Genomic DNA, 24,005 nt, shown 5'->3' with positions numbered 1-24,005 from the left:
ACTTGTTTGCACTCTCTTTCTCTGTGTGTGCATATATATATATATATATATATATATATGAGTATGTAATATATATATCAAATATGTGGTATGTGTGTTTCTCTAAGTAATATATATATATATATATATATGTATGTATGTGTGTATAACTGAATATATATATAGAGAGAGAGGGGGGGAGACAAACAGAGAGCATGGGAGGGGCTGTTGAATTCACTGTGTGTGAATAATTAACTTTTTCTGTATATATTTCCCATCTAACTATACACATTACATATGTGTGTGTGTGTGTGTGTAACTGTATGATAGCATGAATATATTTGTGTATATTAGTGTGTCTTGTGTTTATAATGTGTGTGTATACTTAAGTATACATAGAACATATGTGTGTGTATTTTGTGTGTGTGTGTGTGTGTTGTGTGTGTGTGTGTGTGTGTATGTGTGTGTGTGTATGGTGTGTGTGTGTATGTGTGTGTGTGTGAAGGTGCTGGTAGAGTACAAGATATATTCATAGCTCATAATTTTTATGTTTCTACACATGATATCAGAATGGGTGTATATGTATTTTGGTATCTTTTCTTCAAATTCTATTCCTTGATATGTGTGTGTGTGTGTATGTGTGCATGTGTGTATGTATCACTTGTTTGCACTCTCTTTCTCTGTGTGTGCATATATATATATATATATATATATATAGATATATAATATATATATATATATGTATGTATGTGTGTATAACTGAATATATATATATATATATATATATGTATGTATGTGTGTATAACTGAATATATATATATATAGAGAGAGAGGGGGGGAGACAAACAGAGAGCATGGGAGGGGCTGTTGAATTCACTGTGTGTGAATAATTAACTTTTTCTGTATATATTTCCCATCTAACTATACACATTACATATGTGTGTGTGTGTGTGTGTAACTGTATGATAGCATGAATATATTTGTGTATATTAGTGTGTCTTGTGTTTATAATGTGTGTGTATACTTAAGTATACATAAGAACATATGTGTGTGTATTTTGTGTGTGTGTGTGTGTGTGTGTGTGTGTGTATGCATACATATACACTTGAGCACATTAAATCTTTATTTGGTTTTTGTGTCTGTATTTAATTCTTTTCCAATATACCATGTGTGTGTGTGTTGATATATATATATATATATATATATATATATATATATATATATATATATATATACATATATATACACATATATACATACATATATATAGATATATAATATATATATATATATATATATATATATATATATATATATATATGTATATATATATACGTATATGCATATTTCTATCTATGTATGTGTAGGTGTCTTTGTATATTCATATATACGTATATAGGTACGTTTATATGTGTATATAGATGTGTTTATATATGTATTTATATATTTGCATATTTGCTTATAAATCTGATTATATGCCTATGTATGTGTGTATATACATATGTATGTATGTATATTTATATGTTTGTATGTATATGCACTTACACACAAGCATACACACACACACACACACACACACAAACACACATGTATGTATGTAAGTAGGTATATACGTGAGCAGTTAAGCTTTTTATTCCGTCATCGATTTTAAATAACTTTTCTTCTGGTCACTGATTTTCGGTTAGCATATTTCTCTGGAATATTTGCAGAATGAATTAAATATTAAATCAGCGAGGCATGCATATTCAAAGAAGTTTTTCTGCCCATACCATACATCGGTCAAGCAGTTATTGAGTGTGGTCTGTATTTTGGGTAAACACGAACTCCGTCTTTTACGATTCCTTTTCTCCAATTGACTCTTTCTGACATTCTGTGGTTTGTGAGTTTAAAACTTAATTGTTTTCGATTTTAGTTACTGTTGTTTTAGGGAATATGGGGGTGGGGAGCAGCAGGAAGTGACATTGAACCAGTGTGTGTGTTCATTATTTTTGGTATAATGACCCTCCCAAAATTCAACAAAAATACTAACCATGCAATGAGGAAGTCGATACTGTGTTGTGTTATCCAGCTCTTAAATGTTCAGTTCAAATATATTGAGAGGTTGGTCTTTAAGTTTGCTTCCCAACCAATGTGGTTTCAGGTTCAAACCCACTCAAGCCTTGTGAGTGGGTTTAATGGATGGAAGCAAAAATAAGCCCATCATCTTTTTTTTTTGTGTGTGTGTGTATGTGTGCATATGTGTAAGTATATGTTTTAAGAAGGTTGATGGTATTCGAGAGAGATTTGACTGCTATTTTCAGCAATTACGTAGGACCTAGATGATCTGCCCTCATGTATCTTCACGTTGTGAGGTATAAAAGATGGGCTACAGCAAATATTCTGCTCAATACCACAGATTTACTTGTCAGTCATTTGACCTTAACCAGTTGAGCATGTCCCTTAGTGGCTGACGATATGTGCATCTCTGATCACGAGCAGAAGTAGTTGGGGAACATCATAGCCATGTGTTGAAGGGAATTCTTGGAGGTTTGGATAATTCACCTTTGGAAACATGGGTGTTTCATTTATCATCCTTAAACAACCCTTATTCAGGGACCTTTTGAGCAGGATGGGCTACTTGACCTGAAGTAAATTTTAACTGGGCCCCCACCTGCAAGGTCATGTGCTGTTTATCTTGATATGAGATCACCATGTTGCGCATACATATGGTCATGATGCATGTGCCTGGTGTACCCTTATCAGACGGGTAGTCCTGATGGGTATACTGGGCTTCGTATATTTTACCCCAGTGTCACTTTGATAGCATGCTCTACTCTCTCACTCAACAACAACAACAACAATAACAATAATAATAATAATAATAATAATAATAATAATAATATTAATAATGGTTTCAAATTTTTTGGCACAAAGCCAACAATTTCAATAATATGAAGAAGAACTACAACAACAAAATTTGACTTTGTTTATTGAATTTTGCAATTTTTTCAACAATGTCTGTCTTCCTCGGATTCAAAAATTACAATGCAGAAATATAAAAATTAAAAGTAATTTGAACAGAAATATCCTACATTCCATTTTTGTTTTTATACTAAACAATGTTAGGAATTTTTGCTTTTCCATAAATGGTACCAAGGTTAAAAAAAAAAGAAGGAAAAAAGTAATCAGGAAAGAGAACACTTAGTCAGAGAGAGTTTTGTATAAATTTGCTGGAATTCTCTTATCATTTTGTTCATTCGTCTAGGACATGACATTTGTAATTCAGAAATATATTTACCCTAATATCTTTTGAGCAATAATAATAATAATAATAATAATAATAATAATAATAATAATGATAATAACAATAATAATAATGCACCTAGATAATGCATCAACATGAACTTCTAACTTGTTTTCTCTTGAGGACTTGGGTGAGACTTGGAGGCAACTTGTGTACAAATGCAAAGCAAAAGTCAAACATAAAATAATAATAATAATAATAATAATAATTATCACTTAGCGGTTCGGCAAAAGAGACCGATAGAATAAGTACTGGCTTACAAAGAATAAGTCCCGGGGTCGAGTAGCTCGACTAAAGGCGGTGCTCCAGCATGGCCACAGTCAACTGACTGAAACAAGTAAAAGAGTAAAAGAGTAAAGAGTATAATTAGTATAAGATTAGTAAATATAAAGACCTGCTAATAGAAATTGAAAAAATGTGGCATCTCAAGGCGACTAGAGTACCAGTGATTGTAGGATCTCTAGGAATGATAAAAAAAAGGTACTGAAACCTATTTGAAAATGATTCCAGGCTTACCATCCCTACAGGAAGTGCAAAAAATCATATTAACTGGAACGGCTCATGTACTGAGAAGAGCATTATCGCTGTGAATATAACATCCATCCATGAATTTATTTATTTATTAATTTTTAAATACATATGTTATCTGTGAATTTGCACGTGTAATCTGGGAATGCATATAATGCCCTTCTCTGCCCTAGGTGTATGGAAAACACTCGGCGAGAAACGGAAGAAAATTTGAACAAAGAAGGAAAAAACATAACAATAATAATAATAATAATAATGATAATAATAATCCTTTCTGCTATAGGCACAAGGGGCCTGGAATTTTGTGGGCAGGGGTCAAGTCAATTAGATCAATCCTAGGATGCAACTGACACTTATTTTATTAACCCCAAAAGGATGAAAGGCAAAATTAACCTCAACAGAATTTGAACTCAGAACGTAAAGACATACAAAATGCCATGAAGCATTTTGCCCAGCATGCCAACAATTCTGCCAGTTTGCTGCCTTAGCAATAATGATAATGGTTTCAAATTTTGGTGCTAAGCCAGCAATTTTGGATAAGGGCATAAGTCAATATCGACTCCGGTGCCCAACTGGTGCTTACTTTATTGACCTCAAAGAGATAATAATAATAATAATAATAATAATAATAATAATAATAATAATAATAATAATAATAATAATAATCACTGCGTGGCACTTTGGGTAGGTGTCTTCCACTATAGCCCCGAGCAGACCGAAGCTTTGTGATTGAATTCGGTAGGCGGAAGTTACTGCCGTGTGTGTATGTGTGCGTGTAGGTGCTCAGTGCCTCTCCGAAAGAGAGAGAGGGTTTCTTATCATCATCATTGTTTGACTGTGGTCGAGACAATGGAATTTATTATGCTACGCCAGACTTCACGGCCCATCATGGCATTACGGAGGTCCTGTTGCTGGATGCCTGTATCCCTGGAGATTACATCAGGGTAGGAGAGTGTGCGCCCTCTGGTATTGCGAGGGTTTCTACTATAGGCACAAGGCCTGAAATTTGGGGGTAGGGGACTAGTTGATTGCATTGGCCTAGTGTTACACAGGTACTTAATTTATTGACCCCGAAAGGATGAAAGAGAAGTCATCCCTGGTGGAATTTGAACTTAGAATGTAAAGATGGATGACAAGCCATGGAGCATTTCATCCAGCATGCTAACGATTCTGTAAATCCTACTTAACATGGATGTACTATAAGACTGCCAGTTAACTATGGTATTCATATTCCAACAGCATCCTGTACAGACATATACTCTCTTTTACTCTTTTATTTGTTTCAGTCATTTGACTGTGGCCATGCTGGAGCACCGTCTTTATAGAGCTAAAAAGCAGAGCATTATAAGCAGCACACAAAAAATATCCAACACCAGGGGTGAAACTGCTCGATCACATGATTTCTGCATGTTTGCACATCATCATCAGCAGGTATCCTCTATCATCTCCCGTTAGTGCATCCACATTAAGTAGCATATGCAGATTGCTATTCAGTACTAATGCTGCTTCCATTGCTAATATCTAAATTTTCCCAAACCCGAATGATATCCACATTCTTGAGTTCACACACATGCACACATACATAAACATATGTGCACATTCACCAAGCTGTGCACATTCACAAGCTGATGTGCACATATGCATCAACATATGTGCATTGTCACAAGTTGGTGTAAATTTTCTGAATAGGCACAGGAGTGGCTGTGTGGTAAGTAGCTTGCTAACAAACTACATGGTTCCGGGTTCAGTCCCACTGCGTGGCATCTTGGGCAAGTGTCTTCTGCTATAGCCCCGGGCCGACCAATGCCTTGTGAGTGGATTTGGTAGACGGAAACTGAAAGAAGCCTGTCGTATATATGTATATATATATATGTGTGTGTATGTATTTGTGTGTCTGTGTTTGTCCGCCTAGCATTGCTTGACAGCCGATGCTGGTGTGTTTGCGTCCCCGTCACTTGGCGGTTCAGCCAAAGAGACAGATGGAGTGGGTGCTGGGCTTGCAGGGAATAAGTCCCGGTGTCGATTTTCTCGACTAAAGGCGGTGCTCCAGCATGGCCGCAGTAAAGGAGTAATCCATTTGTGAAAACCATAAATGTATTGTGTGTTATAGGGAAAACAACGAGAGAGTTTATATAATTAATGTTAAATATATGGTGTATTAGGAAAGGAAGCAATGATAAATTAATATAATTATGTTAAATCGTGATTAGAGTGTTAAATGGTGTTATGCACAAACTTGATTTCCACACAATTCTATCAGCTTGGAACATGGTCGATTTTGGCATCAGTTCCTGCTCGTAGTCAGGTAACTGAATTAATGTGACTAAATGAGAGAAGCATCTATTTAAATGATTGATCTTTATCAATAAATTTATTCTCAGCCAGCAATGTAGTCACATGACTTGTTTGATGTAGGCAAATATTTATTGATAACCTCGCCTCACTGGCCTCCATGCTGGTGGCACGTAAAAAACACCATTCGAGCGTGATCGTTACCAGTGTCACGTTAAAGAGCACCATCCAAGCATGATCGTTGCCAGAGTGGCTATCTGGACTCTGTGCCAGTGGCATGTAAAAGACACCATTTGAGCGTGATCTTTACCAGCATTGCCTTACTGGCACCTGTGCCGGTGGCATGTGTAAAAGATTCGAGTGAGGTCATTGCCAGTACCGCCTGTCTGGCTCCGTGCCGGTGGCACGTAAAAGCACCCACAACACTCTAGGAGTGGTTGGCATTAGGAAGGGCATCCAGCTGTAGAAACTCTGCCAGATCAAGATTGAAACCTGGTGCAACCATCTAGTTCGCCAGCCCTCAGTCAAAATCGTTCAACCCATGCTAGTATGGAAAGTGGATGTTAAACGACGATGACGATGATGATGATTAGCCTGCTCCACTTCCACCCCAGGGTAAGGCATTTGTCTCTTACTAGATGTTCTCAGTTCATTCACAAAACATCTGGTTTCCATTTCCTTACCATTCCAAAACCTAGGTTAACAAACAGAAATTCTTAGTCGACCGAGTCATCAACTGCCACAGCTGCAGCGTCGTTGCTTTTGAGACTTCTGGGTTCCTGTAATCATGCAAAGCAAGAATCCAGCCTCAGTGAAGGTGTCTGCAGCCATTGCATCTGATGGATATGCCATGTCCCCTTTTCTCACCAAAGCTAGTTTTAATATCAACATAATGGAGTATTTCAACATCTTTCGTAAAGTCCTCATGCTGTGGATTAATAAACATTTTGTTACCATATCTGAGTTGGAATATATTGCCTTTGTTTCAATTATTTTTTTTTAACCCTTTAGTGTTCTGATTATTCAATCAAACATAATGCCTATTGATTCCCATTGATTTGAATTAATCATGCATTATCTCATATCTTCAAGATCTTGATGGTGTAATTACTTAATGTAGAATAACATTGTAGGGTAGGTGTGAGAGCCTGGATCTGGTCAGTTTGAACATAAAACAAAATAAAATATTTTGGCCGGATACTAAAGGGTTAAATAATCAAGGTGATTCATAGGCGCAGGGGTGGCTTTGTGGAAAGTAGCTTGCTTACCAACCACATGGTTCCAGGTTCAGTCCCACTCCGTGAAACCTAGGGCAAGTGTCTTTTACTATAGCCTCGGCTGACCAATGCCTTGTGAGTGGATTTGGTAGACGGAAACTGAAAGAAGCCTTTCTCCATGATGCTTGGCTTCCTGCTAATGATTCCCAATTTCCATATCTATCTCCAAATTGTGAAGATTACCTTCTACAGCATAGACAGACAGACAGACAGATAGATAGATAGAGCTATACACACGCACATACACTCACCAGTACACATATAGAGACTTAAATAGATGGACCAACACTTATATTGTTTAAACTGCTCAGCATCATAATGTGTTTCATGGCAAGTTAGAATATTCATTAGTTAAAGCAATTGTCAAATAAACCCTTTTATCTCCCTTTAATTACTCCTTAGCACACATGAAATGGAGCTGTGAAATTTTAGAACTTAATACATTAGTAAATCTATCAGCTTTACCTCCTGGATTGAGTGCGTCACTCTTTTGGTCAATATTCTGTATTAACAGTCTGCTAAAAATGTGTGTTTGTGTGTGTGTGTGTTGTGTTTGCATGTGTGTGTGTATCTTTCTTTCTCCCAAATGAGTGTGTATGTATATGTGGTGGATATCTGACATACACACACACATGATGACACACACACACACACACATGCATACATGTTATACATGAAATTTCAGAACTTAATACATTAGTAAATGTATCAGCTTTACCTCCTGGATTGAGTGCGTCACTCTTTTGGTCAATATTCTGTATTAACAGTGTGCTAAAAATGTGTGTTTGTGTGTGTGTGTGTGTGTGTTTGCATGTGTGTGTGTGTTTGCATGTGTGTGTGTATCTTTCTTTCTCCCAAATGAGTGTGTATGTATATGTGGTGGATATATGACATACACACACACACACACACACACACACACACACATGCATACATGTTATACATGCATTCGCTCTCACTTGTTTAAGTAATAAATCCCTTTTTACAGCAAGAACCGCAATAAAACCTAAGTGTTAATGGGACTTGGAAGCTAAATTAGCAATTGTTTAATAGGTGGTAATTTTGGGGTGTTATATCTGTTCCATAGTTTTAGAGAAGAATTAAAAGTACAACCGCTAACAATGAAATCATTTCACTTCCAGAAACCATTCAAATTTAATGAAAGAATTCCCCCCTTCCTCCCCCCCCCTTACGGCTTTGATTACTTTTCCATTTCAATTTCGTATTTTCTTTTCAAATATTTTCCTTCATCGTGTAGTGTTGATTGACTTGGTACTTAAGGTTTTGGCATTGCTTGCTGTTAATCGGTTGAGGCTTTTCAACACCTCTCATCTGTAATTTCTTCTTCATATGCTGGCAAATAAGAACAAAATAATTAAATGACAAAATTAAAATGAGTTGAAAATTGTTTTTACTCCATGATGGCTAAGTGTAGTTAAAGGGTGGCATAGATGGGTATTTGTATATTTGTAGTAAATATATAACCCAAAAACCCAGTATACAGTGATATGAGAGGACTTGAAAGAGAAAGACATGAGCTGTGTGACTACACAATACATCTTACCTCTGCAAACTTGATACAGAGTGTCAATCAGTAACTGAAGCTTGATTCCAAATTTGAATATTGAGGGGCATTCTGTGACCATCAGTCACAATGGTAAGTTAATTTCTTTGCTCTTTGCCCAATTTCTTTCAATCTGTTATGCTTTCAGTGAAATGGTGGCTTATTAGAGGATTCTTTGACTCTTATTTTTAGCAACACTGTTACCTTGTGTACCCTCACTTTTAATTTCAGTAAATTATAAAATTTATATATATATGTATGTGTATATATATATATATAGGCGCAGGAGTGGCTGTGTGGTAAGTAGCTTGTTTACCAACCACATGGTTCTGGGTTCAGTCCCACTGCGTGGCACCTTGGGCAATTGTCTTCTACTATAGCTTTGGGCTAACCAAAGCCTTGTGAGTGAATTTGGTAGACAGAAACTGAAAGAAGCCCGTCGTATATATGTATATATATATATATATGCGTGTGTGTGTTTGTGTGTCTGCGTTTGTCCCCCTAGCATTGCTTGACAACCGATGCTGGTGTGTTTATGTCCCCGTTACTTAGTGGTTCAGCAAAAAGAGACCGATAGAATAAGTACTGGGCTTACAAAAGAATAAGTCCCGGGGTCGAGTTGGTCGATTAAAAGCGGTGCTCCAGCATGGCTGCAGTCAAATGAATAAGTCAAATGACTGAAACAAGTAAAAGAGTAAAAGGGTAAAGAGTAATATATATGTTATATATCTAGCCATATATATATATATCCATATAACATATATATTATATACAAGAGACGTGTGTGTGCACATGTGTGTCTGTGTGTCAGTTGATATTTGCATTCCACCTAAAACCACAAGTGCCATTGTTCTGGCCATTTTCTCTTATCAACAAATCATGCTCTTACTTTACATGTGCTTTGAAGATTTGTAAAATAAGAGTCTTCTTGGCAACACGAAAGGCATCAGACTGCTGTCAAACAATGTCTCACATAGAGATCCATCTAACTCAGACTAGCCTGGCAAAACAGACATAAAAACACATAAATGAACTCACTATGTCTATTATTGTTTCCTGCCCAAATCTGTTGTTTCGCTTCAAGCCAGCTCTGACTGAGTAAACCTAAGAGTTTGAATGTTCTCACTTTCACTATCTTATATTTTTACATATAAGATATTTTGAAGTACCATGTTCTTCAATAGATATGAACTGAGGTAGAATTGGTTACCGTTTCTGGGGAGTAATATAATCACATACAAGTTCTCTCTCTCTCTCTCTGTATAGTTTGTATTTTGCTTTGATGTTGTCTGCTGTGAAATTCTAATTCTCCAAAATTTGTTTTGGCTCCAGTCATCAGTATATAATCCTTGTGTAGAACATTTCTCCAGGGTCTGATTTCTCAAACGTTTAATACATATATACATATATATACATATATATATACAATACACACACACACACACACACACATATATATAATATATATATATATATATATTATATATTATATATATATATATATATTAATATATACATATATATATATATATATATATAGTGTGTGTGTGTGTGTGTGTGTGTGTATTGAGAAAAAAAATGTTGGCAGAATTTTGGAAAAATTCTTTTTATTTCTTCATTATTATTAGTGCTTTCCGTTCCTTTCTAGAACTTGTCAAATAGAATGTTATTTGACAAGTTCTAAAAAGGAATGAAAAGTGCTTATACTAATGAAGAAATAAAGAATTTTTTCCAAAATTCTGCCGACGTTTTTCTTCTCAAAATTCACTTTCTGTACATCACACCTAACACTCTATACACACACACACATATAAATATATAATATATATATATATATATATATATATATGTATATATATATACAAATTGAGATAGGGGTATATATATATATAGGCGCAGGAGTGGCTGTGTGGTAAGTAGCTTGCTTACTAACCACATGGTTCCGGGTTCAGTCCCACTGCGTGGCATCTTGGGCAAGTGTCTTCTGCTATAGCCCCGGGCCGACCAATGCCTTGTGAGTGGATTTGGTAGACGGAAACTGAAAGAAGCCTGTCGTATATATGTATATATATATATATGTGTGTGTGTGTTTGTGTGTCTGTGTTTGTCCCCCTTGCATTGCTTGACAACCGATGCTGGTGTGTTTATGTCCTCGTCACTTAGCAGTTCGGCAAAAGAGACCGATAGAATAAGTACTGGGCTTACAAAGAATAAGTCCCGGGGTCGATGTGCTCGACTAAAGGCAGTGCTCCAGCATGACTGAAACAAGTAAAATAGTAAAAGAGTAAAAAGAGTATATATACACACATACTTACATACATACATATAGAGTAATGGGGTCGATATAATTGACTTAGCTGTTCCCCCAAAATTTCAGACCCTGCGCCTATAATACAAAGGATTTACTATTATTATTATTGAGTGAGAGAGCAGTTCATGCCATCACAGTGACACTGGGGTAAATATACGAAGCCAATATACCCATCATGACTACCCGTCTGATAAAGGTACACCAGGCACATGCATCACAACCATATGTGCGCGACATGGTGATCTCATATCAGATGATGAACAGCACATGACCTTGCAGGTGGGGCCCAGTTAGAATTTTCTTCAGGTTGAGTGGCCCTCCTGCTCAAACGGTCCCTGAATAAGGTTGCTTTAGGATGTTGAACGAAACACCTATGTTTCCAGAGGTGAACCATTCAAACTCCAAAGAATCCCTCTCAACACATGGCCATGATGCTCCCCCACTTACGTCTGTCGTGATCAGAGATGCACATATCGTCAGCCACTAGGGACATGCTCACTGGTTAAGGTCAAACAACAGACAAGCAAATCTGTGGTATTGAGCAGAATATTGCTGTAGCCCATCTTTTATACCAAGACAAAACAATGTACATGATAACACTTCCATCAGTTAAGATCAGAAGCCATGAGAGCCATGCCTGGTACTGCATCAGGGCATTTATTATTATTATTATTATTATTATTATTATTTATTATATTATTATCATTATTATCATTGTTATTATTAATATTATTATATATTATTATTATTATCTTATTAACTTGATGTATATTAATACCTTTATTATTTTCTCCCTGAAATTAATTTAACTTTTCATTTACTATTTTGAGTAAAATTATTGGTGAAAACATGACTGGAAAAAGATTTTCAAAATAACCCCTGTATACACATCAATTCACAACAACAACAACAACAATAAAAATAATAACGACAATAATAATTTTTAAAGTAAAATAAGAATTATAATATTGGGTGATTGGAAATTTTTTTCCTGTGTTTTCTTGTTTTTGTGTTTTTCTGTTCATATTTTGCTAAGTGATATAAAATCTTTCTTACTTGTGCAATAAAGCAATTATGAAAAAACACACAACCACAGATTTGTCAACCAATATCTTAATATTTCCTTTTCTTTGACACATACACACACACACACACACACACACACACACACACACACACATTCACATATATGTACACTTATACACATACTTACACACTCACAGAGATATATCCACACACCGACACACTCAGACACGCACACATCCACATTCTCACAAAGACACACACACACATATATACACATTCGTACACACACACATAAACTTACACATACATATACATAGACACTCACACACATGCACATTCACATGAACACGTGTATTCTTACACTCACACTCATACATACACACATACACTTATATTCGCACTCACATACTTACACATTCAGACTTATAAACATTCATACACACACACACACACACACACACACACACACACACACATGTCCACACACTCAGAAAGACACTCAGACAGTCATACACACACAAAGCATACACACACCTGCAGACACACACACTCACACACATTTACACACACATGTAGACACACACACACACACATATTTACACACACATGTAGACACACACACACACACACACACACACTTTCCCCCTCTCCCCCACCTTCCCCCATCCTTCCAATCATAATCTTGGTTTTGCACTCATTTTTCTTCTAAATTTCTTCCTTTTCTTTTTCTGTCTGCATCACCACCACCACCACCACTATCCTCCTCCTCCTCCTTCTCCTCCTCTCTTTTGTGGATTTTTCTTTTCCATCTTTTTTGATAAATCTTTTTCTTTTTGCTTTTTTACATTTTTCCTCTTTTTCACTTTTTCCTCTCTCCCCCCTCCCTTCTCACTTTTTCAATCCCCTTCTTGGAGACTGTCAACCAATATGAAATCCTCTGTTTTTTTATTATATACACACACACACACATATATATATGTATGTATGTATGTATATATACATACACTAGAATACATACATACAAATACATATATATACATATATATATATATATATTCATATATATGTATATATATACACATACACCAGGATATCTCTTTCTCTCACTCTCTGTCTGTATATAGGTGTGTGTGTGTACACACATACACACACTTACATAAATATATATACATATACACACACACACAATCCAGGATATTAGTATGTGAGTGTGTGTGTGTGTTGTGTGTGTGTGTGTGTGTGTGTGTGTGTGTGTGTGTGTGCATGCATGTGTGTCTTTAATTAACTAGAAAGTTCTACTGAATAATTTTTTATGTCAACAGTAAAACCATAAGTATGTGTGTGGATGAATATAGCTGTATGGATATGTGGTGGTATGTATGTGTGAATCAGTGCCGATGTTGTGTGTGTGTGTGCGTGAATATTGTAGTTACAATATCAGTGTATGTGTGCATGTGTGTGTGTATATATATATATATATGGGTGTGTGTGTGTATTTATTTCTGTCTGAGTACACGATTGTTGTAGTAAGCAGAGATAGAAAAATATAAAGCTACAAATACTCTGAGATTTTTGGTAATGTTTAGTAGAACTTTTTCCTTTTTGTGGAGGAAATTAACCAAAAAAAAAAAGAAAAAAAAAGAGAAAAACAGTAAGCAAAAAAGAACATTTTTGTTTCAGTTGTCATGGTTACTATTAGGTGGGAATAAATAGTTTGGAGTTTTGTGAAAATCCTGACCATCTTCTCTCTCTCAGCATCTTTGAATTTTCTTGGAAGAATTCCACCTGTATCTTTTCAATCTTTAGAAAAGTTACCTTTCCATTTATCAGATTTATTGTCATCGTCTTCATCAACACCATAAGCTAATGATTGAGCCTCCTTGGGGTAGCTGGACCTGCTAGAAATAGGAGCTTACTCTCCTTTCAACCACACTGTATTGTCTTAAGAAAGAGACGATATGTTTGATGATGTATATCTAAACACATTGTCTGAAAAGAAAAAAATTTTAAAAAGGCAGGTGTGTTATGGTTTATATACCTGGATCAGGGTTTGACCTGTGGTTAAACAACAGTTACAAGTTTGTCTCATTTCCTCATCAGTAGCAGCAGCAATAACAGCAACATCAACATTACTGTTATCATTATCATCCTAAATATCATCATCATCATCATCATCATTATGACTTGATATCACTCAACATCTTTTATCACTACTACAACCACCACTTCTACAACAATCATCACCACTACCACCACCACCACATCCTCATCATCATCACCACTACCACCATCATCATTATCACCACCACCACCACCATCATCATCACTGTACCACCACCACCATCTCCATCACCATCATTACCATCACTGTCATTACCACCACCATCACCACCACCATCACCACCATCGTCACTACCATCATCATCATCACCACCACTACCATCATCATCACTGTACCACCACCACCATCTCCATCATTACCCACTACCATCATCATTGTATCACCACCACCATCACCACCACCATCATCACTACCACCACCATCACCACCACCATCATCATCACTATCACCACCACTACCACCTCCATTACCATCACCACCATCACCACCACCACCATCACCATCATCACCACCACCACCATCATCATCATCATCCTTGCTACAGCATTCACTGTTACTTATATTATACTGACCTCTCGGTGTCTTAGCTGTCAAATGACCTCACAACGAGTCCACATTTGTCTTAGAAACCAGCAAAGAGGTTTATCTTGGTGTTCTGTCAGGGTTGTTTACAATCTACCATTATTCTATTGTTCATCTTATCTGCAACTTGGCTTGGTTCCAATACTGGTAAATTTCACCTCAATGCTAAATACATATGTTTTAATAAAGAACCATATTCTAAGGTTCTTTTCCAATATACAATGGTTTCACTTGTTTATTTTTCGTTGGCACCAAATCTTTATCCACTCAATGTACATGACAACATCCTCATCCAACTGTGGCTGCTACTGTTTGTATCTGATATTATCCAAGAGCTTTGGCTGTATATATTCCAAAATTGGAACAATACAGAGAAGATATTATTGAATGTTTATTTATCATTCTGTTTTTGTTTGTTAAAATCCTTAATTATTATTATTCCACATTTTCGTTTTCATTTTTACATTTTTGTTTATAAGAGTTTAAAAAATTATTTTTAAAAATCTTTTTAAAATATATTTGTCCTCATCTTGTTTGTTGTTAACACAACCTTTCGGCTGATATACCCTCCAGCCTTCATCAGGTGTCTTGAGGAAAATTCAAACCTGGATCCTCATTCCTAAGGTATTTTTCGATATTATTATTAATATTATTATTCAGGTCACTACCTGGAATCAAACTCAGAATCTTGGTCAGTGACCTGAATGATAATAATAATAATAACATCGAAAAATACCTTAGGAATGAGAACCCAAGTTTGAAATTTCCCCAAGACACCTGATGAAGGCTAGAAGGTATTTCAGCCAAAATATTGTGTTAGCAACAAACAAGATGACAAATATTCGTTAAATGTAAATAACGTACATAATTCCTCATCTCTTAAGTATAAATATGTACATATTTACATATTTTGTATATGAAAACCAATCTGTTTATTCGCATAATTACCTCCATATCTGTTTGACTTGATTCCTCTGATAGCCACTCTTTACTCTGCAGAATTGGTTCCTTGTAAAGACATTGGAATTTAAGGTGGAATCATTTGTGTGCTGCAAAGTGTTTTCTAATCTGAGAATCTCTGGGTCGCATCCGACTATATGTGTATATAACAGACTCACCTATCAAAGGTGAAGTATGAGTGTTCAGCTTTTGCCAAATGATCTGCAAGAATGATTTGTTTATAGGGATCAAGTGTTCATGCTGTACGTTACCTAACTCTCACCATCGAATTGATGTTATCTGAACAGGTGCACAGGTGTGACAAACGTCAGGTGTCAAAGTCATCGCAGAGCAATGGGAGATGAAGTATTTTTCTCAAGAACACAATGTACCAACCCGGTCTAGGAATTGAAATCACGATCTCTCTATATATAAAGGGAGAGAGGAAGTGAAAATTTATAATGTTATTAATGGGACGTCTCAGGTATTTCAGACATTTTAATAGTCATTTTTTTTTTGGTTTTTGTTTTGCAGTGTCGGAAACTTGGTTTGCTTCCTCCTGATGAAACGCTACCACAAAGTTGTCGAGTGGCATTTCAGCTGATATGGGCCAATAATGGTGATGCCATCAGTCATCAATATGCAGGAACTGCTGCATTAAAGGTAATTTCATCGATTCTCGTTATTATTAGCATTAGTAGTATTTCTCTTCAGACAGAAGGCAGTGGAATGGCACAAGCCTTAATTCCCTTCAGTACCAACTCATCTGAGACTGTCCCTGATCTAAATTAAAATCTTCCATTAAAATTCCATATTAATTTATGCTCCAGACACCAGTTTAATAATGAGGACGTTGTTTTACTAATTTCTCTATTAATTTGAAAATCAATTGAAATGAAGTCAGTGTATTTAGAACTGAAATATGGTCACAAAAGGATTAAAGTCTCCAAATTAAAACTCTCCATCAAAATTTCATGTTAATTTAAGTTCCAAATGCTAACTTAATAATGACTAAGTTATTTTATTAATTTTTAAAAAATTATTTTCAAAATTTATTGAAACAAGGTTAACGTATTTCAACAAATATACGGTAATGCAAAAAAAACTTTGAAGGAAATAGTGTCTGCTATTTAGTGACTTATATTCTGAGTTCTAAAAGACTATAAGAAGTGAATTTAACTAGAGTTCTGGGGCCTGAAGAACCACGTGGAATTGCATGGATTTTTGACAAACTCCTTGATATTGATCTCTCAAAAACAACAAAAAGCAAAGTAAATTTTTTGCATTATTTTTTACTAAGGTTGGCAATCAACAGGTCTGTAGATTTTTGTGCAATTTCTCTTTCTTCCAAATTTCCTTTCCATTTTAGTAGCAGCAGCAGTTAATTTTTCATTTTAGTTTTGTAATTTCTAAAAAAATACATTGTCTATATTCTTTTAGTGCCAACCCACCTGTGTGTGAATTCACTTGCTTCTCTGGTACAATATTCCAGTTTAAAGTGATCCAAATTAAAACCACTATTCGAAAATTTCATGTTAATTCTTGTTCCAAACACCAGCATAATAATAATAATAATAATAATAATGCCAAAGTTATTTTATTCCATTCTTCATTATTTTCGAAATTAATTGAAACCAAAACAGTGAATTTCAATAAAAATATGGTAATGAAAAGTTTAAAAAAAACAAAAAAAAAACAAACAAAAAAAATACTAGTGATTTTTATGAATGAAAGTTTTCAATTATGACTGAAGCATAAGGCTGAACAAACACTGAGTCCAGATGCATAATTCGTTAATCAATGCAGCTTTATTAACAGTCATTAACCACTATTTGGATTCACAATATCATGTACCGTTACTATTAGTGTTATAGCTTAAGGAAACAATTTACAGCACTCAATTATTAATAAAGATTATAATTATTAACAATTATGTATTGTTTGAGAAGACAATGTAATATTATTGGTAATGATTATGCACTGATTGGATTTACAGTGCCGTGTGGTTGGTTATTAGTAGGAGTAAAGAAAATTTTTAATTTTACCAAATTAAATCAAAGAATTCACCGAACTTCGGCAGGGAGGTCTTTTAGCAAAAAAAATATTTAGAGCCTCTTTTATCAGTCATTGGATTGTGGCTATGCTGGAGCACTGCCTTAATATGTTTACTCAAATAAATCAATCCTAGTTCTTGCTTTTTTAAAGCCTGATGCTTATTTTATCAGTCTCTTTTTGCCTAGCCACTAAGTTACAGGCACACTAATGAACCAACACTGGCTGTCGAGTAGAAAAGACACAAAGACACATGCACACACATATGCATGTGCACATACATACATCATATACATACACATATACACAATGGGATTCGTGAGATTCTGCTTTCAAATCTACTCATGAGGCTTTGCTTGTCCCAGGGCTATAGTAGAAGATGCTTGCCGATGGTGCCACACAGTGAGACTGAACCCAGAACCATGTGGTTGGGAAGCAAAGATCATACCACACAGCCACACCTGTGCCTATTAGGCTTTTCATTTTAATATAGTTTTTTTCTTTTACATGCCCCACAACCATGTGTCGTATATCAAACACTCAGATTTAGGCTTTTAGTGCAATTAAAAACAAATTATTTCATGTTCCCTCGAAGTTTCTAAATTCTTATGACATTCTTTCTTGTACTCTTTTACTTGTTTCAATCATTTGGCTGTGGCCATGCTAGAGCACTGCTTTGAAGGGTTTTAGTTGAACAAATTGACCCCAGGACTTTTATTAATATATAGAGAAAGGCAATGAGGAGGTAGAATTCTTATTGCATCAGAAAAACTACTTTGTAACATTTCTTGCAGTTCTTGCTGTTCTGAGTTCAAATCTTGCTGTAGTCGACTTCACCTTTCATAACTTTGGGGTTGAGAAAATACCAATCAAATACTGGAATTGATGTTATCAACTAACCCCTAACATTGCTGGCTTTGCGCTGAAACTTGAACCTCTTAAGGGAGCAAGCTGGCTGAATTGTTAGCACATTGGACGAAATGCTTGTCAGCATTTCTTCTGGCTTTTTACATTGAGTTCAAACCCCCACCTAGGCCAAGTCTGCCCTTCATCTTTTCAGGTAGGATGGCTGTGTGATAAGAAATTTATTTTCCAGCCACGTGGTTCCAGGTTCAGTCCCACTGCATTGCATGTTGAGCAAGTTTCTTCTATTATAGCCTCAGACCAACCAAAGCCATGTGAGTGGAATTTGTAGAGAAACTGAAAGAAGTTCATCTTATGTGTGTGTTTGTGTCTGTGCTTGTCCCCCATAATCACTTGATAACCGGTGTTGGTGTGTTTAAATCCTCATAACTTAGCGGTCTGGCAAAAGAGACTGATAGAGTAAGTACCAGGCTTTAAAAAAAAATGTATTGAGGTCGATTCATTTGACTAAAATCTTCAAGGCATTGCTCCAGCATGGCCGCAGTCCAATGACTGAAACAAGTAAAAGATAAAAAGATAACCAGTCAAGTACTTGGGTTAATTTAATCGACTGACCCCCCCCCACTTCCTCCCAGAATTGCTGGCATTGTGCCAAATATTTGAAACAGTTATTAATATGGACACAGGTGTGGTAAGAAGCTTGCTTCACACCTACATGGTTCTGGGTTCAGTCCCACTGTGTGGCACCTCAGGCAAGTGGTTCTACTGTTGCCACAGGCCGACCAAAACCTTGTGAGTGGATTTGGTCAATGGAAACTGAAAGAAGCCCGTCATATATATTTATATATGTGTGTGTATATGCATGTATGTGTGTGTCTGTGCTTTCCCCCCCCCCCCACCATTGCTTGACATCCGATGTTGGTGTGTTTATGTCCCCATAACTTAGCGGTTCAGCAAAAGAGAATGATAGGCTTGCAAAGAATAAGTCTTGTAGTTGATTCAATTCCACTAAAACCCTTTAAGGCAGTGCTCCAGCATGGCCACAGTCGACTGACTGAAACAAGTAAAAGAAAGAAAATAAAAGAGAAATTTATTTGAAATATAAATTCTTTGGATATTTTCATAAACAAACTAATCTTGTCTAACGTAACTTGTCCTTAGATTAGGTTTCATTAGATTAAATTAGTTTTTTTTTCTGAAAATGCAGTCATGATAATGTGTCTCAATAGGCATTTTCTAAGTAAATTAAACAATTATTTATATTGATTGGTTAATCGGTTATTTCTACAACAAACACAAAGGTTTTATTTTCAAAACAAAATTAATTTTAAATCATTTTTAATGATTGAAGTTGAAATAAATAGAACTATAAATAATTTTTTCTATGAAAGTCACGAAGCCTGACATTTTGAGGGAAGGGGACCAGTTGATTACATTGATCCCAGTTCCCTGCTGATAAGGCGGCGAGCTGGCAGAAACGTTAGCACGCCGGGTGAAATGCATAGCTGTATTTCGTCTGCCGTTACGTTCTGAGTTCAAATCCCGCTGAGGTCGACTTTGCCTTTCATCCTTTTGAGGTCGATAAATTAAGTACCAGTTACGCACTGGGGTCGATGTAATCGACTCAATCCGTTAGTCTGTCCTTGTTTGTCCCCTCTATGTTCAGCCCCTTGTGGGTAATAAAGAAACAGATACATTTTGACCCTGATAGGATGAAAGACAAAGATGACCTCAGTGGTATTTGAACTCAGAACAAGAGGAAAGCTGCTAAGCATTTCGTTCAGCACACTAATGACTCTGCCAGCTCACCTTCGTAATAATAATAATAATAATATAATAATAATAATAATAATAAGGTGGGTGTGTGGGTCGTGTTTCTAATACAGTGTGTGTGTGTCATCTGCAGTGGGAACAGGGACAGTTTTCTCTATGAAGGCCTTTTTTAGTCTTATCCACTGATATAGTATCTTTACGACCATTAAGGTCTATAGTGAAAAATTTATCCATGCAAGGAAGAAAACGGAAAGGACCTGCATGTGGTACTGTTAATGGAGGTTTAACAACATTGTTACACATAAAAATATGAGTCCAAGAAGTAAAGCTTCCTTCAAGGTAGAGCTAGAAATGCAATTGTCAAGCAGGTAAGAGGTTTTAAACAGGAGCAATATATTCAAAATTGGTAAAATTAAAAATTGTTCAGGATAATTAATTTATTATTGCTACTGAATATGTTGGTGTTATTTCATTTCTGAACGGTTTTGCTGCCATCTGTTTATATAGTGGGATTTCTTTATTCATCAATTTCTACTAAGATAGAGATGCACGTAAAATTGATAATAGAGAAATGAAATACCACCATAATTTATATGGAAACCATGAGTGTGCTTTCAAGGGAGATGATCAGAGAAAGACTTGAAAGTCAACATAAGATCATAATACTTCATGTAAAGTAAAGTAAAGCGGTGAGTTGGCAGAATCGTTAGCACGCCGGATGAAATGCTTATAACAGCATTTCTACCTACTTTAATAGGCGCAGGAGTGGCTGTGTGGTAAGTAGCTTGCTAACCAACCACATGGTTCCGGGTTCAATCCCACTGCATGGCACCTTGGGCAAGTGTCTTCTGCTATAGCCCTGGGCCGACCAATGCCTTGTGAGTGGATTTGGTAGACGGAAACTGAGAGAAGCCTGTCGAATATATGTATATATATATATGTGTGTGTGTTTGTCCCCCTAGAATTGCTTGACAACCGATGCTGGTGTGCTTACGTCCCCATCACTTAGCGGTTCGGGAAAAGAGACCGATAGAATAAGTACTGGGCTTACAAAGAATAAGTCCTGGGGTCGATTTGCTCGACTAAAGGCGGTGCTCCAGCATGGCCGCAGTCAAATGACTGAAACAAGTAAAAGAGTAAAAGAGTAAAGAGTATAACAATTAATCCACAATTCTTGTCTGGTACCGAATCAATCCCAAAATCTAATCAGTCTGTGCCAGTTATGAGGCCAACAATGCTTGAAGATTTCTTTTGAATCCATCCAGTGGTTCTTGAGATATCTTGTCCACAGACAAACAAACACAACTGAAAACAACACCTCCACATTCACTAAGGCAGAGATAATAATGATGATGATGATGACAATGATAATGTTTGCGGTCATCGTAGAACTTGATGGAATGTAACCATGCCTTTATTTTCTGATGGTCAATATTTTCTCTGTTTATGTGACTACTAAGTCCATTACTACTTTTCTAAAATTTCTAGAGTGTTGGGTAAAATATCTTGACACATTCAGTTATGTACATTTAGATTCTGAGTTCAAATCTTGCCAAGGTCAACTTTACCGTTGACCCTTGTTGCTCATTGTGAAAACTTATGAACTAAGGAAGCCTTCAATTTTTCCATCTAAAGGGGTTTTCAAACTATTGCTTATAGCTTCATCTACTTTAAGTTCTGCAATTGAAAATAAATTATTTCATGTTCTCTCGAAGTTTCTAAATTCTTATGACATTCTTTCTTGTACTCTTTTACTTGTATCAATCATTTGACTGTGGCCATGCTAGAGCACTGTCTTGAAGTGTTTTAGTTGAACAAATTGACCCCAGGACTTTTATTACTTTTCTTTTAGCCTGGTGCTTACCTTATCAGTCTCTCTTTGCCAAACCACTAAGTTATGGGGATGTAAACACATTATACTGGTTGTCAAGTAGCGTGGAGTGGGGTGGTAACAAACACAGATATAAGGACTCACACATACACACACATACACACACATACATACATACACACACACATATATACGTATATATATACACACACACACAGAGAATGGGCTTTTTTGAGTTTCTGTCTACCAAATCCACTCACAAGGCTTTGGTCAACCCAAGGAAATAGTAGAAGACACTTGCCCAAGGTGCAACACAGTGGGACTGAACCCCGGAACCATGTAGCTGTGAGAGAGCCATGAAATCATCTTTAATTTGGAGCCAAATTCATTTGAAATGAAAGTAAAAATTAGGAATACTTTTTGGGGGTTATAATTTGGCTTAATCGATATAAACTGTATCACAGTATGTTATGAGGCTCAAAACACTCAGTAACCCTAGGATACAACACTAACAATTGATCCCAGTATTTCAGTTATAAATACATGTTGAAATTTATAATTTTTTGTTTTTTTAAAGCTCTACTTTGTGTGTGTCCTGTTCTTTAATTAGGTGGAGAAAAAATACCCTTTAATTATAAAATCAGCATTCCCCTAAAGTAAACTTTAATCTTATTAATACCTTTTCTTAATGGGAAAGAAGAATACTAATGATGTCAGAGAAGATAATAGAGATTAGGGAAGCCAGATTAAGTGGATTATGTGGATAAATAATTATGCAGTCTAGGAGCACTCCATTGGTTGCGACGATGAGGTCCCAGCTGATACGATCAACAGAACAGCTTGCTCGTGGAATTAACGTGCAAGTGGCTGAGCACTCCACAGACACATGTACCCTTAACGTAGTTCTCGGGGATATTCAGCGTGACACAGAGAGTGACAAGGCTGGCCCCTTGAGATACAGGTACAACAGAAACAGGAAGTAAGAGTGAGAGAAAGTTGTGGTGAAAGAGTACAGCAGGGATCACCACCGTCCCTGCCGGAGCCTCGTGGAGCTTTTTTAGGTGTTTTCGCTCAATAAACACTCACAACGCCCGGTCTGGGAATCGAAACCACGATCCTATGACCGCGAGTCCGCTGCCCTAACCACTGGGCCATTGCATCTCAATTATGCAGTAAACAAGTATTGTAATGTAGTTCTGCTCTAAGTGATTGTGAATAATCAGTAAAACATAGAATGAATAGAAAGGATAATTGCGCAAAGAAAATCTGATATGAGATATATTTTTGAAATGGGAAAAGTGGAAAAACAATTTGGAATTGAATATTATTTACAGACAGAATATTATTGCAGGTGTTTCATAGGTAGATCTGGCTTCGTGTTTTCTAATAACAAGTTACAGTAAAAGTAGAATATTTAAGAAGTTTAAGTTATGCTGAACAAATATACTATTATTCCTCAGCTGTCTTACTGAGGATTCTTGCAGTTTTGACACCTTGAGCAGGTGTCTTCTGCAATATCCCTCAGTAAACCAAGGCCTTGTGAATAAATTTGGCTGATGGAAACCAAAAGAAGCCCATATAT

The 24,005-nt window shown here is 36.2% G+C and overlaps 1 protein-coding gene across 1 annotated transcript in view; it reads left to right on the top strand.

Moving 5' to 3' along the window:
• Nucleotides 1-24,005, top strand: part of LOC115223118 (phosphatidylinositide phosphatase SAC2-like) — a 612,947-nt gene that overhangs the window by 471,335 nt on the left and 117,607 nt on the right. The window contains 1 exon segment of the mRNA XM_036512108.1: nt 16,438-16,566. Coding sequence (XP_036368001.1) covers nt 16,438-16,566 — 129 coding nt within the window.

This window comes from Octopus sinensis, linkage group LG22 (genome assembly GCF_006345805.1).
Source record: "Octopus sinensis linkage group LG22, ASM634580v1, whole genome shotgun sequence".
NCBI classification, from domain to species: domain Eukaryota; kingdom Metazoa; phylum Mollusca; class Cephalopoda; order Octopoda; family Octopodidae; genus Octopus; species Octopus sinensis.
This window is presented reverse-complemented; position numbering and strand designations above follow the sequence as displayed.